This window comes from Talpa europaea (assembly GCF_964194135.1).
Source record: "Talpa europaea genome assembly, chromosome: 13".
NCBI classification, from domain to species: domain Eukaryota; kingdom Metazoa; phylum Chordata; class Mammalia; order Eulipotyphla; family Talpidae; genus Talpa; species Talpa europaea.
In genome coordinates, this window is record NC_140080.1 from 57,096,059 (window position 1) to 57,113,365 (window position 17,307).

Below are 17,307 nucleotides of genomic sequence, written 5' to 3' on the forward strand. Positions count from 1 at the left end.
ACTAAAAAACAATGTAGACAGTTTACAAATATAAACATATCATGGTACTTTATTCCTCACAAAATTGTCTACTTATCAGATAATAACTACTTTTAAAGGATATCCTTCAATAAATGTCTTATAGCCCAAATGACTATTTAAAGTTTTCTGGCACACAATGGAAAAGGCAAAAATCCAAAATCAAGTGTTCATGAATAAAAAAACCTGTCCCTAACATGCCCCTGTCACTTTCTAAAAACAGCATGCAATTTAACATTCTCAGTTTCCTCACTTATAACAACACACCATAATGTTAAAAATTAAATTAGGGAATATATGTGCATATTTATATATTTTTTTTTATCATGCTTAGACATTAAATCAGTTCTCCCTTTCTACTTAAGATTCTGAAAGGAAAGATGGATTCAGTTAAATTAGGAAATTCTAAAATATCAGATATTAGTGATTACTTTTCAGCTTTCTCTGTAATTTGACTTTACCTTTACTAGAATGAGAAATTAATTTTAGGTTTATTTTCAAAACCTCTAGATTTCTATAGTGGCTATAGATAAATCTTACAATAAAAGTTATCATTTTTTACATTCCCCTCCAAAAAATCATATCAAAAGATGAACATGTCAAGATTTTTTCTCCATGTCGAGATTTGTTTGTTGACCAACAAATCCTTTGTTGACATTACTAGCCATACTGGTTTTGTTGTGTAAGTGCTGCCAAATAAAAGTGGTTTTTCCATGTGCACATATGGAGGTATGAAAGTGTACCCCCAAATTAAACAGATATGTAAGCAACTGAAAAATTAATAACATTTTAGAAAAAACTTTTTTTAGTGAATTTCTCAGTCAACACACTACTATAGAAAAAATGCATTTTTAAAAGCACAGATACTAATTTATCTGTTTTCTTAAATTCACAAATCAAAAGGAGCAATCTAAATAACAGAACATAGGTATATAAATTTTTCTTAGATGGCCTGATCCTTTATTAGTTATTATTTCATTTACAACCATGATCATGTGAGTTCATTTTCATTTAGAGAAAATGTAGGTTATCCACACCAATAGGTAAAATCCTGGTACAACATAATGGAATGCCAGAATCTGAATACTGAAAAATGAGAACTCTAAAAATTTACTAAGAACTCAATAAAGGTAACAGATTTGACAGACAACTGCAAGCTTAATATTTAAGATTTAATTTGCTTGCATAAATAAGCATCCTGAAGTTGTTATGGATACAAGGAGGTGATTTTAAAAAACTCCAACAAAAACATTTTTCTTAAGTCAGTGTGAGAGAGTAATAAAACAAAACAGGCTAAAATCTGTAACTGCTGAAACTGGGGTTTCATTATAATTTTGTGTTTTTGAAAATTTCTGGTTTTCAGTATTTGAATTATTACAGTATTTTTAAACAAATCTGGATATAATCAATTAAATGAAGAATTAAGAATATTACTTTGCTCTTTTATAACTGTCAGTCTGGTATTGTTATTATTTCAACAACAAATACATCTATTCTGATCTACTGACACTTTGAAATCAGTAAACCATAAACCATGTAATATTACATTCTTTAAAACAAGGCAGAAAGTTACTTACCTCCTTTAATTCTGGCCAATCTATAAGAAGTAGCTTAGTTGGTGGTCCAGAAATTACCTGTACTCGAATAAAGTCAGAAAACTCATGCCAAGTAAAACAAAGATCCTTATTTCCAGGAGGACCTGGAATAAATTTGATGCCTTTTACATTGATACTGTGTGTATTTTCCTAGTGTGGAAAATAAATTGAGAAAAGATAAAGAGAAAATACTTAGTTTTCAAAAAAATGAAAAAGTCATTATCCCACATGTACAGAGATATGCTCCTTGGTAAAACAAAGTCAAATAGTACTTGCACACATGCCAGTATTGTCATATCATGGAATTTCATTTCCTTGAGAGGAAAAACAATGTCATTTTTGTGAGGAGAGAACTAAAATGTTCTGGCTATGTCTTTTTACCCTATCTTTTCCTAATTTCCTTTTTATTTTCTTTTATATTATCTCCTTTCTGTTCCCAAAACATGAAATAGTCTTTTGTGTATCTGTTCTTTCTCTCAGGCTGAAAAATTATTCATCAGTTATCTATCTACATGGCTATTTTGCAGGCTTTTACATACAGGATACCTTAATCAGAGGGGTCATATCTGACTGTCCTACATATATATCATGGTACTCTATTCCATACCCACTTTTTCTTGTTAGCACTCATTTCTGACCTATTCCATCCTCTCCCCATTAAAAGGTGACCTCAATGAAGGTAGGGTCTTTGATTTATCACTGTTAAATCTGGTATTTTTAAGATGCCTAACAAGCCATATTGATGGGAATCAATGAAATTAGCCTGTAATTTCTGTAACGTGACTGAAAGCTATAAACTGATTCCATATTGGCATGGGCACTCAGTATACACATTTTAATAATTATGCTTAGTGTTTTCATCGTCTCAAATTCCACTAAGCACCAATCTATTTTCCACTGGATTTCTAAAACCACTGTTATAATTTTAAGTTGGAAGCTCTGAAACAACTGCGTATAACATTTTCTTCTTTAAAAAAAGGCATTGTAGGGCCTCCCTGGTGGCGCAGCAGTTGAGCGCTGGGTTGTGAAGCTGCCCGCAGCCTCTGCAGCGCCGTTTCGTTCCCCAGCTGCTCCCCCGCCACTGGAGGAGGGTCCCACATAGAGGGTCCCACATGGCGCGCAGACCTTTCCTGCCGCCCGCTGCTCCCCTCAGCAGTGTACTTCGCTCCTTCTGCCTGTTCTGCTCCCTCTCTGGCTCTGGTGAATTCTCTCACCCTCCCGCGCTTCTGATTGTACCCAGTGCTTGTATAAATAAATAAATATTAAAAAAAAAAAAAAAAAGAAGGCATTGCAAGGGGCCTCCCTGGCAGTGCAGGGGTTGAAGACACAGTGCATTCAGGGTGAAGCCAGCCACCCCACATGGTGTCACAAACCTTTCCTGCCTTGTCCACTGCTCCCCTCAGCAGTGTATTTCAGTAGATCTGCCTGTATTGCCCCTCACTCTGTTTCTGTTGGATCCTCTTGCCCCTCGCATTGCTGGCCTACACCCCAGTTCTTGTATGCATAAATAAATGTTTTTTAAAAAGGCATTGTAGAATTGTTCAATATTTGGAAAATGAATTTACTCATTTGCAAAACATATTAAAAGTTCAAAATATGTATAAAGTCTAGGCAATAATTCACATTTAATAGTGAAACACCGAAAGGCTTTTGGAAGAGGTGATTTCTTTTATAAGTCATGTTGTAAGTTATTCTGACTTTACTTCAACTCAAAAATGAAATCTGTATATGCATTTACAAACTTCAGGTGAGTATGAACCAAACTAGTACACATCAGCTGTAAAATGACGTAAGAAGAAAATCAATGTGGCTATAGAGTAATGAGCTGTGGGAGGAAAAGTTGTGGATTATGCTACAGTGGAATACCACAGGATATTTTAGGTGATAATAAAGAGATGAAGTCTAAATTTATAGTGTAAAAAGCTGAGAGGTTTGCTAGGTGACATAAGACCTGAAAATTATCAATGGATTTGATCAGGTGGAATAGGGCAGAAAAACTTAGAATAATATTCTACCTGGGAATGATAAAAAAGGTTGTGTGTATTCACACTTCCAAGGAGTTATACTATAAAGAAAAGGGGAGAAAGTGTGTGCTAGACAGAAATTCAAGGTCAAAGGAAGTTTTGTGTGGGTTTTATTTTATTTTGGTGGGAGGGATGGTTTTTTAAGATGAGATATTAGAGTATGTTTATATGTTGATAAAAATGATCCAATAAATGGGAAAAACTGAAGACTCCTAAACAGGCTAAAATTTGGGAGCAATTAGGTAAAAAGATAGGAGTTTGTACCTAAGATAGTAGGAAACAATTTTGAAGTTGTTCGCATATTACAACAGTGGGAGCAGTTATCTTTTGATTTCATCTATGCATAAGCTGAAGTTAGATAATGAAGTTTATTTTTAGATAAATCTAAAAGCCAAAGATCAAACTTCATACAGTAACAAATCATTAAAATTTTTTCAGCTGCTAAGATACAGTTGAAGAGGTATTCTGAAAAGTAGAAAACAACAGTATAACAGAATATGGGAAATAAAAACTTTAGTTAGGAAAGGCCAAAGGGGGGGGTTGTTCTTTTTTTTTTTTTTTTGTTATGTTTCATTTTCTCATTTCTTTTTACTTAAATTTTTAAAAATTTATTTTTATATTTTTTAAACATCCTTGTTTATTTTTTCACAATATAGTATTTCTCCCCTCAGGTGCAGTCACCATAGTTGTCCCCTCACCAAAGTGGCCATAGTCTTTCAACACACTCCACTGTGCTTTCCTCCCCCCAGTTCTCTACACTCCCCCACTCCCTCCACTTCACATGTCCAGTCTGCTTTCAAGGGTCAGTCTTACAGTTTGTCTTTATCTGATCCTTTGGTTTCTCTAGATTCCACATATAAGTGAAAACAGCTGGTATTTATCTTTTGACGTCTGGCTCATTTCACTTCGAAGAATCCTTCCTACTCTCATTCATGTTGCCACAAATGGCATGAGTTTATCTTTTTTGATTGTGCCATGTCTTACCTATCCATTCATCACGTTGGGGACATTTAGGTTGTTTCCATATCTTGGCTATTGTAAATAGTGCTGCTATAAACTAGGATTGCAGGTTTCCTTTCAGATTAGTGTTTTTGTGCTCTTTGGATAGAAACTTAGGAGTGGAATTATTGGGCCATATGGTAGATCCATTACCTTGTGAGAAAGTTTTTAGTTTTTCACCATTGAGAATACTAGCTGTAGTTTGTCATACATGGCTTTTGCTATGTAAAGATATATTCCATTTATCCCCAGTCAAGAGTTTTTAATATAAACGAATGCTGAATCTAGCACATGCTTTCTCAACATCTATTAATATGGTATCATGGTTTTTACTTTCTTTTTGTTCATGTAATGAATTACACTGATTGATTTTTGGGTGCTGAACCATCCTTGTGTTAACCATCCTGACATAACCATCCTGATATAAATCCCATTTGGTCATGGTGTAAAATCTTTATACAAACTAAACTGTTGGATTCAGTTTGCTAAGATATTATAGAGGATTTTTTATGTCTATATTCCTTAGGTAGATTGGTCTGTACTCTTGTTTCTTTGTTCTTGTTTGATTTTGGTATTAGTATAACACTAGACTCATGAGTTTGGAAGAATTCCTTTCCTATCAATTTTTTGAAAGAGTCTGAGCAGGATAGGCATTAGTTTGTCGTTAAAGGTTTGCTAGAACTCACTTGTGAACCCATTTAGTCCAAAACTTTCATTTTTTCAAGAGTTTGATTACTGTTTCAATTTCCTTGCTTGTGACTGGTTTGTTCAGGTCCTTATTTCTTACCTATTCAGCCTTGGATGATTAAACACTTATAAGAATCTGTCCATTTCATTTAGGCTGGTGAATTTGTTTGAATGTAAATGTTATTGTAATCTCTTACTATGCTTCAAATTTCTGCCAGGTCTGTTTTAACTGCTCCTCTTTACTTTTTTTTTTTTTTAAAGATTTATTTATTTATACAAGAACTGCGGTACAGACCAGAGGTGCGGGGGTGAGAGGATTCACCAGAGACAGAGTAGGAAACAGAAGAGTCAGATCGACTGAAGTACACTGCTGAGGGGAGCAGCAGGAGAGTCAGGAGAGGTCTGCTGTGCCATGTGGGTAGCCCCCCGGCCGGCATCAAACTCATGCTGTAGAGGCTGCGGACAGCTTCACAGGTTGCGTCTTAACCCCTTGCGTACCAGGGAGGCTCGAGTTTTTATTATATCCTTCCTTCTAATGGCTTTTGGAATTTTTTGTTCTTCTTTTTCTAATTTCTTAAGATATGAGACAAGGTTGTTTGGGCTCATTCTAGTTTCATTCAACACAGTGGGCCTTGGGCCTATATTAATATATATACTTCTCTTTTAGAACTGCTTTTGCTATGTCCCATAAATTCTGAAAGGTTTATTATCGTTTGTCAGCGAGGCTACTCTTACGACTAGTCTGTCACATAAAAAATGTCCAAATAGAAGAAGAGGAATTGTAAAAAGCATTAAATGCTCAATGGATTCAACCTTATTTGGGTCTTAGAATTCATCCTTTTTCACTACTCTGGCCTGGTGGGTTCTTGAAGGCCCAACTTCAAAATCTTCTCTCAAGAGCTTTCTCATATATCTCCATACTTGCTGGCTTGCTTAAAACGGAAATAATTCCACCACGGGAAAAATTCTTATTTTTTCAAACTAGGCTCAATGAACTGCAGTTGCAAATTTTCACAATAAGCAAACTGTTTAATACAAGTTCAGAGCACCAGGGAAGTTTATTTAAATAGCTACATGAAAACTACTTTAGAAACACATCAAAATATTTATGAATAAAATGATGTTATATGGAAGTTGCTTCAAAGTGATATGGCATGATATGATAATTAAAACTGAGTAACGGGATTATACTATTTATTGTCTTTTTACATATGTTCAAAATTTTTCATTATAATACATTTTAGTGTCTTTTATAATTTTTCATTGTAAGCAACTAAAATCAAATATTTAAAATTTTAGCTTTCCCCAAACTTTGTTATATGTAAATCAATGGTGTAAACCAACTTTTATGAAAAGTAGCCATACCTGAAAAGTAGTTTTCAAATATGAGCTATCAAGTCCAATTCCAGCAATTGTTAAGGTAGATAAAGAATCTCGTGAAAATGCTTGAATCTGATTTCCATACTGATCTGTAACTATTACAACTAGAAATGAAAGAAGAAGTTGCATTTTAAAGTTATCATTTTAATAAAATGTGAATAACTATAAATACATTTATACACTTAGACAAAATTATGCTTAGGAATTCTGCTCAATTAAAACTTACTTAGAAATTTTGCTATTACTTTTATAATCATTATACAAAAAATTAAGAGTCTACATATGTACATACATATACATGTTTACCATGAAATTTTGAAGGAAATAATTAGTATGTAACATTTAGATATAGCAGGTCCTCTACATGTTGTATCAAAGTCATTTTGTTCAAAGTCATTTTATTATAATGTTAAAGAAAAAAATTGATTTCCAGTAGGGTCAGCTGTGAGGAGTTTATACCTTCTCTGCCTATCTGCATGAGTTTTTTCCACTGTTCTGGTTTCCTCCCACACCCCAAAGATGTGCACATCAGGTTAACTGGTGTGTAAATGCTCTCAGTCTGAGTGACTATGGGTTCATGAGTGTGCCCTACAATGAAAGGGAATCCAGTTCAGGATTGGTTTCTGCCCTGCACCCTGAGCTGCTAGAACAGACTCTGGTCACCCACGATCCTGAGCTGGAATAGGTTAGAAAATGAGTGACCACATTAATGTTTAATATTAAAAGTGTTTTGGGTCTTTAAAGTTTGGTAAAGTTTTTGTGACCAAAAATACACAAAAGGAACTTAACTCTTGTTGATATCAATTAGCCTATAGTAAAACTGGTTTAAAAATCACTCTAAGTTTTTTTTGCTTAAAATTACAATTTCCAAAAACCTGTATCAATGAAACTGAGGACTCACTATATAAGATAACTAACTACAGGATACAATATGAATCCATTGATATGTTTTCTTTATATTTTTGATATTAACCATTACTACTTCTAATAAAAGTCAGCATTTGTCCAACAAATGATTTTGTCAAATTGATTTCAGTTATGTCGGGCTAGGCAATGACATAAAAATACTTGAAACTTTTCTGACAATGGATTTAAAACCAATAATTACACAGAAACAAAGTTTTCCTTTCAGAGTATGTACACAAAGGCAAGAAAATAAGGACATATTACAGATATGTTTTAAATAAAGAAAGCAAGCCATACTAACCTACTTCTCCTTGAAGCTCTTGGCCCATCTGCACTGTTTTTCCTCCTTGTAACTCACATTTTAGATGTTTAGGTTCATCAGGAAGTGGTCTAAATTGGTTAGCAAGTTGAAAAGTTTTAATTACAGTATTAATTATGGGGAAAAAAATCAAAGTAGTATGCTAATGAGCTTCATATATACACAAAACACTTTCTAAAATTTAAACACAATTATACCCTTCTTCAGACACCTAAAAGGAAAGAGAAAACACAGAGCTTGCAAAGACAGTAAAGAATAATGACCCACCAACTATAGTGGTGTTAAATTATCTTATCTATAATGAATTAAAGGAAATTAGACACAAAAGCACTGAGAAAGGAAAGAGATGGAGGGCCTCCCTGGTGACACAAGGAGTTAGGCACAGTACTATGAATCTATCACTGCCTCTGCAGCACAAGTTTGATCCCCCAGGGAGATACCCAGATGGCGCAGCAGACCTCTCCTGTCTCACCCACTGCTTCCCTCAGCAGTGTTTTCAGTCAATCTGCCTGTTCTGCTCCCTGCTCTATCTTTGGTGAATCCTCTCACCCTCCATATCTCTGGCCTGTACCCCAGTTCTTGTATGCATAAATAAATCAATCTTTAAAAAAAAAAGAAAGAAAAGAGATGGAGCTATTCTCAGTGTGGGGGAATTATATGGAAATGGATAGAAAAATTAAAGTGGAGGAGGGTACTAGAAAATAGATGGCCAAGGAATTGTTAGGTGGGGAGAAAGGGTTTTTAATATATTAACTTAAGTTTTCCCTTTTTCTATCAGCTCCACATTAGATCTGACTGGACTCAGCTTTGAAAGCCATCACTAATTAATGAAAGAATTTTTCCTTCTAAACACTATCATTGACTGTCCACATTGTATCTTTTGCATTTTTTCATGTCATCGTCAAGGTATTTTCATGAAAATTCTAGGTCTTACACAGTGCCAATTAAGCAGAGGGATATAGTGATACTTAAGAATTAATCACTATCCCTAGTGAAGATTTACTCTGAAAACAATGTATTTCACAGAAATTTAAGAATGTCTACTTGTGTCCTTTGGAGAAAAGTACTTTTGCTGCTGGGTGCTGAATTTTTAAACATTTCAAAATATAATATGCCCACAAACCTTACTGTAAATGCACTTTCCAAAGACACGTGATCATCCTGGAATGAAACCTGGCAATAACGCATATCTTTTACAGATGTTGGTACTTGTACATCAGGAAGCAGACCCTGTAGCAAGTGCTCTTTGTTAATCTCAGGAGTCCAATTAACCTAAGAGAAAAATTATATATATTTAAGAATAATGTAAATTTTAATGGAATGCCCTCTTACTGTAACTTATAATTTAACTATTAAGAATCTTCAATAAGGTAAGACATCCTCACCACTTCTAATGAAAAGGAAGTCCTTTTATGACCAGAAATGATGGTGATTCATATATTACTGATAAAAAACAGAAACTTTTTTTGTTTTGTTTTAATGTGGATATGTCTTTCAATGTAATCAAAGAAAAGTCCTGAAGACATTTCCCTAGAGTGTTACCACAATATTATTGCAGATATCACAGTATAAATGTAACATACAGATGAAATCATGGGACCAATGCTGAAAGGTAATATTCAATTGTTTCTCAAAACTATAATCTTTTTTTTTAAGTTGGAGAATTTCTTTTTTTTTAATGATTTTTTTATTTTAAAACTATAATATTATAATAAGACCTAGGCAGACCCTTATTCCTCAAAGTGAAAAAACATAAGTTATACTGAAAGATGTAATTGTCATCCTGGCTATCTTGTTCTCAGTCTACTCTTTGATGCTTTCAGTTCTACTTTAATGTTACATAACACATATTGCCTCTTTCTTTTTAAAGTTGATTACCCTACCTGATGCTACTTTTAAGCTTCTAATTCTTTTAATTTAAAAATTTTTAGCAATCTTTTCTATGCTTTAGTCTTCTTTGTGATTCTTAAATCATTGACAGTCTAGTATATGAATCATAGTTTATGCTACTCTAACCTTCTTAGTCACTTTTTAAAATCATTTTTTAGTCTTTAGTACTGTTTTTTTTTCCCCTCCTAATAATAATGCAAGATGGCCTCCCGGTGGCCAAGGGGTTAAGTGTCAGCACTATCACTGCTAAGGCCTGAGTTCAATTCCTGGCCAGGGAGCTAACACTCATATGGCATAGCAAACCTCTCCTGGCTCACCCCCTTCTCCCGTTAGCAGTGTATTTCAGTAAATCCACCTGTTCTGCTCCCCACTCTGTCTCTGGTGAATCCTCTCACCCCTGCATCTCTGGCGTACACCACAGTTTTTCTACTTTCTACACGCACACACACACACACACACACACACAATATAATAATGATGCAAGCAGGAGTTACACAGAAACATTTTCTTCTTTACCCTGGCTACGACATTCTTTCAGTTCAATTCAGTCTGACTTCACACACACACACACACACACACACACACACACACACACACACTATAATAATGACGCAAGCAGGAGTTACACAGAAACGTTTTCTTCTTTACCCTGGCTACGACATTCAGTGGATTCCCAGTTCAGTTCAGTTTGACTTCTCTCAATCCTTAGAACTGACTAAAGACCACAAAAACCCTTTAAAGACTATATTAAACAAAAACAGTAGTACTTAAACTATCTTATTATTAATAAAGAGGTACATTTTAAATACCTTGGGAAACAAAAAAATACAAAATTACTACATTTGAGGAAAAATGTGTCAAAAGGTTACATATGACAAGCTCTCCAGTCAATTCTTAACCTCAATAAAAATCTAAAATGATAAAAACCAACATTATGCAAAGGCCAGAAAGCAGTTTTGAAGCCAAGTCCTTGGCACTACTTTTAAATCACCTTTAAATCTGATAATATAATAAAAATGGCTTGCCTCCTTTCCAAGCAGAACCAGAAGTATTTCTATCTCAACACACCCTCCCCTTATTCTGGAGGGAAATAATTAACTGGATAGAGAAAGGATTCTTCCAAACATGATTTCTAAAATAAGGTCAGTTTAACCACTGTTAAAAAATTCTTTTAAAGTATCAGGTCCTATAATTTGAACTCAGAATGGCTATGAGTTGCCAACAGTACAAAAGAACAATTTCCATTTCCTGTTCTACTATAACAAGTCTCTCAAAATAAAGCAAATTGGGACCTTTTCATAAGGATTTGCAAATGATGGCTTTTCAGGGATGAATATTTATCTCTAATTTTCTACAGAATCCTAGAATTCTGGAAAATTACTACTTTCTCATATAAGACTGAGGAGCTTTTCCTCTATGGATGTCAAAGGGAGTTCTGCTATAATGATTGGCTTGAAAAGGCAAATTTATCCAATGTAATTAAATGTATTAGGAAACATTTGGAGTACAAAGTAAACTGTAGTTTTACTTATAATTTCATCCATGTAAACAATAAACACAGAAAATTATATCCAGCTGAACCAAGTCATGTAGGAATACACAAAACAAAAGAACCTTGAAAACTTAACAGCTATCTCAACTGATTTTGCGCACTGAGCCACAAGTGTCCACATCTAGGGGAGTTTCTACCACCTCAATGTAACTCACAAGCTGTAACCTTTCCTGCACCCCCTTTCACAAGCAAAGTAAACTGACTTATACTGCTTGTGCATGTCTTCATCACATATGCTATTAGTTTTAAGTACTGCTTATAATTAGTTTCCTTTTTGTTTTTTAATGGGTGACTGATGAAGTTTGAGTACTGTTCTTTTCCTCATAAGTCCTATGATTTTAGGAATGTGTGTTTCATTATAGTGAAACTGACTGTATTTTGAAAAGGGCAAGGGCATATTATCCACTATTCTTTTAGTCAACCACAAGTGCTAGAGCTATTCATTTTTGTGATAAGAATTTTACTGTTCTGATTGGTTCTCTGCAAAGTGAGATGTTAAGTTTCAACATAGAGATTCACGTTATCAAGATGCAAATGATACATCTGAGGATGATGATGAAGTTATTTACTAAGACCTTCTAACACTTCTAAGAATCATGCTTTTAGAGAGCAGTATACTAATTTCAAAGGGCCAATAATTATAAATGTTAATCTATAATTAACAATAATGTTTTCTCATTTGCCTTTAATAGATCTTTTGTTCAGTGTCTTCAAAGCAGCAACAAATACACTGCTTTGGTAAGTTGGTGATTCTGACTATGACTGCAGAAATACAGTTGGAAGAAGTGCATAACTAAACAAAATGCCAAAGCCTGAAATTTCGTTTAAGTGTCAAAATCATTTAAGTACTAGATTGTGGTGCATGAATCATACAATATCAATCAACTACATGAAACAATTCTCATTTAGTCCGGAATTTTAAATAGCATTATTTTCCTGTGGTAAGTTTTTAAACACAGGTTATCCTATAACACTTGTTTGGGGTCTTCCAAGCTTAATAAATGAACAAATTCTGGAAAAACCAATGTATTCAAGATACTTACTTTAATTTTCTCTGCTAAAGCTGATGTTATATGTATTTCTCTTTCTCCTTCATCATACATTTGAAAAATAAGATTACGCATGACATCGCCTGCTATCCAATTAACCTCATCCTGATGTTTGATCTGGATTGCCTTTTGACCTTCCACACTGAATATCTGTAATCTTGCAACATGACTGCTAGGAAGCAACTTAATAGTCTTCTCCACAGGTGCCACATCTTTACAACTCTAGGAATAGCAAAAAAACACAAATACACACTGAATGACATCTGCACTGAATACATATTTTTTTAGTTTTAATGAAGAACCTTTTATAGTGCTGAAGAATTTCCAATATTATGGAAGATCATATTATATTCTGTCAATATTCATAGATTTTGCATTAAGAGGACATTACTATTAATTTCATTATTTTATACCATCAAGTTTTTTAAAAATAACATTCTTAAAAGCAAAAAGCAAGCGTATTTAAAAGGATTTCCTTCTTTTTGGTATTTGTAAATAGACTTAAGTATTGTAAACTTGTGAAAATGTAATCACATGACAGATTAGTGTTTAGTATCTAAAGTAATAAAATTGTAAGGAATTAAGAACTTTCCATAAAATCAATGACAAATATTTGCCATGAAATGCATTAGTTAATAATATTATGTTACACTGAAGTTTCTAGATATTTTCAATTCATAATACTTTCAGTTAAGTGAACAAGGTCACTTATAGCTAGATGCCCTGAAGGCTGTACAGGCATACTTATAATTTATTACTGGCACTTGGTTGTTCCACAGATCAATAAAGATGGGCTGAATTATGCTGTGTAAATTTATTTTAGGCACAAAAATAAAAAATTATTTCATAATGTTGGTATAGTACATTCATTTTACAGGATACACAAAATTCAAAATAAACCTTATCTAGCTCATGTCTACTCCCTCATTACATTGTAGAAGTCCATCCATAAGAATACTGACACATTTAAAAAGTCTTCTTCACAAATTATCAGGTAAATAACCCATCCTTTATTACATGCATTATTTGTCTGATTCAAACTTTTGGATTTTCTAACTGCATATAACAGACTAAATCTTGGTCTCTGTCTTAAAATGTCTTAGATTCTTGGTCTTCGGATAACTGTTACTCTGTAGTATTTACTTAATTCCTAATGCTTGTACTCTTGCTTCTAAAATTCAGGTTCCTCCTTAAACTCTTAAGTTTTTTCCTGAATCTTTCAGATCTTTTGTGAGGTAGTATGCTCAAATATATGTTGCCCACATTGCTGAATAAAAGAAACGTGTAACAAATATTTGAAGATTACCAAATACAACAATCAGTTTGAAAAGATGTTAGATAGCTATTATGTTAGATGTATTAAATAGTGTATAACTACCATGAAAGCATCAGCTAACTGATCAGGTTATTCAGCAGTTATTACATTAATTATAAGTATAAGGATTTATTATCATTTAAGTATAAGGATTTATTATCCCATTCAACAATATTTGGAGATCAACTGCTTATATGAACTTGCCCGCTTCGCCTTCAGTCATGATATGCATACAACGGCAAGTATCTTTAGATGAAAATACTAATTAAAAAAACCATGTTTTGGGCCTCCCCAGTGGCATAGCAGTTGAGTGCTGGGTTGCGAAGCTGCCTGCAGCCTCTGCAGTGCCGGTTCGATCCCCGGCCACCAGGTGAGGGTCCCACATGGCACACAGACCTCCCCTGCCGCCCACTGCTCCCTTCAGCAGTGTACTTCGTCAGTCTGCCTGCTCTGCTCTCGCCTCTGACTCTGGTGAATTCTCTCACCCTCCCACGCTTCTGAATGTACCCAGTGCTTGTATAAATAAATAAATAAATAAATAAATCTTTAAAAAAAAAAAGTATTTAAAAATTACATGCAAAATGAATGTTTATACATCCTTCAGTGATTGTTTAAATGGGGGTATTTATTAAACCTTCTAAAAAACAAGTGTAAATTATAAAAAAGTAAAATAAAATTGATGCATAAGTATCACATTTTTATGTAAGAAAAAACTAATGTGAAGAATATGTAAATCAATAATGGGTATAGATATTGTCTGATCAAGAAAGTTACTATTATTTGATATGAAATGTTAAATTATTCATTCACTGTAACATTTCACATTACCTTTTTTCCTTTGGCTCAAGAATTCCAAATATTTCATTTTTAAAAGCCAAACAACTTTACGTAAAACATTATAAAGAATAGTTGCATGAAGACTCAATATAATACCAGTGAATAACAAAAACAACTTACAGGTATTTCAATTTTTGCTTTAAGCATCTGGTCTTTTTTAATATTTTGAACTTGAATTGCAGATCCTGATAAAATACTGGTTCCAGTACTACTGCAATCCACAACGTAGATGGGAAGGTTTGGAGCACCTGAAAACTATTGGAAGCACACAAAGTAATTTGACCTGAATCAAATGTAACCAATTACTCAATAATTGTTATTTCAAACTTTAAATATTTCACTGCAGCTACTATTTCTAGCAATAAATTGATAAATTCTGAAAAAATTCATTAATATTTTAGAGAATTTATGAATGAAAAGAGCAACTTTCTATAATTCTAAGAAAAATTTACCTGTCTTGGAAATAAAACCAACTTCCTCAACCACTCTTCTTTTTTTAACTTTACCTATTTGGGTTTCTCTTTCCTTTTTGTGGTCTTTTACTCATCTTCATTTATCCATCCACCCCCAATTCTGAAAGGCACTTCTATCATTCTATTTGTAAATTAAATACTTCATCTGAAATGAGGGGGATGGACCAAGGAAGGAAAAGGTAGGAATCTTTAGTACATAATTTCTTTATGCCACTTTGTGTACCTGGCATCTTTATTAAGAATGCTAAGAGCTATTGACAACGAGATATTCCACACATTTCTCCATGGAATAATTGTTAAAGACCTAGATAACTACATTAGGCTTACTATAAAGCAGATAAAAGTCATTTATTTCCATTTACTACTACTGGACTCAAAGTAAGATTCATATATTATTATCATGTAAATGCTTACCTTACAATGAACAATCAATTTTGGTTGTGATGTTATATTGTCTGATTCATCCAAAACTTCCACCTGAAATGGGAAAGCTGTTCCATTCTCTATAACTAAAATTTCAGAATCAGGTTTCACTTTTAATCGACGAGGGGGACCTACAAGGAAATTACATACTGAAATATAAATTCAGTTTCTAAGGCTAAAAAAATTCAAATAGCAAAAGAAACACTTTTTAACATTTTAATATTTAATGAAAAAGCATAAGCAATATACATGTTTTATCATTTCTATTCCCAAAATGCATATAATCTCTACATGATCAGAGTCATCTCAACTACATAGAATGTTTGATGTCTTGGGACCTCCCTGGTGATGCAAGGGGTTAAGCACAGCACTATGAAGGAATCTGGAAGCCTCTGCAGCACGAGTTCGATCCCCGGCCGGCCAGGGTGCAATCCACGTGGTGCGGCAGACCTCTCCTGACTCGCCTGCTGCTCCCATCAGCAGTGATTTTCAGTCAATCTGCCTGTTCTGCTCCCCACTCTGTCTCTGGTGAAACCTTTCACCTTCCCGCACCTCTGGCCTGTACCCCAGTTCTTGTACACATAAATAAATAAATCTTTTTAAAAAATAAAAAAAAGTCTGATGTCTTGATTTACTCTCACGCAGCAAGTTAATGTGTGGGAAAAATCACATAAAGATGTATCTTAAAAAGAGTCTAGAAAAAAGTATTCAAGACGAAAAATAAAGCTTATTAAATTACTTTTTTATTCATTAAATTTTAACTTTACACATTGATTTCTCAGGCACATATAACTACACTTGTTTTAGGTAATAATGTTCAAAGGATCAGTTCATGTAGTGACACATCAGATGACTGTCAGTCTTACAACTTGCCATAAACAAGTTACTCCACAAATTTCCTCTGAGATTAAGAAGACAGTTTATACTTCAGCAAGATGACTTGATGTGCTCCATAAACACAGATATTTAAAATCCAGTTCATGGTAAATGCTGGTAATACAAGTTCAATAAAGAACAGTTACTAGAAACAATTAAATTTTACTTAAGAATATTAATTTTTATTTTCTACTCTATGCCAGGAAATGTGTAATTTCAACTAAGCTCTAGTCTTAGAACCCTCACAATGACCTTAATGAAGATTATTTAATTATCTCCACGTTATAGGTGAGGAAATTGTTTAGTAACATGGCTACAAAGTAGCAGACAGGTTTAAATTCCTGGTTTGTAATATGAATCCATTTGAATGAATTTGAATTCCAGAAGAGGTCAAACTACCTGGTTACTAAGAATTTTACTACTTATACTTTCAGCTAACATCCAAAATAGAAGCATTATAGGTGTTTATTAATATGTAGTGATTTTTTGGCTATATTTCTATATTTATATTTTTACATCTTTATCAATTCAAGCTAGGGAAACCTCACACCACCTGAATTTTTTGGAATAGCTAATGTTTCTTTTTCACTTAAAACCGATACAAAAAGTGATATCTAGACCAAGATATGTTCATGGATTGCTAATATTAGAGCTGAAACACATACCAAGCACTGTGCTAGGTGTTTTAAAAGCACATGCTATTCTCACCTTACACAGTATTGTGTTGATGAGAGCTTTTGTGTTCTCTATTACCATGGAACAGTGCAAAGTGAGGGATGCCTATTATCACATGCTCATTTAATTCTCAAACAATCCTGTGAAAGTAGAAAATTAATTTTACACTGGGGCAACTGAGGGAGAGAACAGAACCTCACTTCTAAGTGTCAGAGCTTAGATTCAAACTCTCAGATGGCTGATATGAGAAAGTATATCTTTTTCTACTTAGGAAATTGAACTTTTAAAT

The 17,307-nt window shown here is 33.8% G+C and overlaps 1 protein-coding gene across 1 annotated transcript in view; it reads right to left on the minus strand.

The window, feature by feature from the left end:
- The window catches only part of SMCHD1 (structural maintenance of chromosomes flexible hinge domain containing 1), a gene marked incomplete at both ends in the record, with an annotated part of 136,842 nt that overhangs the window by 56,443 nt on the left and 63,092 nt on the right, over nt 1-17,307 (minus strand). Inside the window, 7 exons of the mRNA XM_084252786.1 lie at nt 1,596-1,763; nt 6,689-6,807; nt 7,911-7,999; nt 9,052-9,200; nt 12,414-12,641; nt 14,692-14,826; nt 15,459-15,598. Of these exons, the coding sequence (XP_084108912.1) occupies nt 1,596-1,763; nt 6,689-6,807; nt 7,911-7,999; nt 9,052-9,200; nt 12,414-12,641; nt 14,692-14,826; nt 15,459-15,598 (1,028 nt within the window). The remainder of the gene's footprint in view (nt 1-1,595; nt 1,764-6,688; nt 6,808-7,910; nt 8,000-9,051; nt 9,201-12,413; nt 12,642-14,691; nt 14,827-15,458; nt 15,599-17,307) is intronic.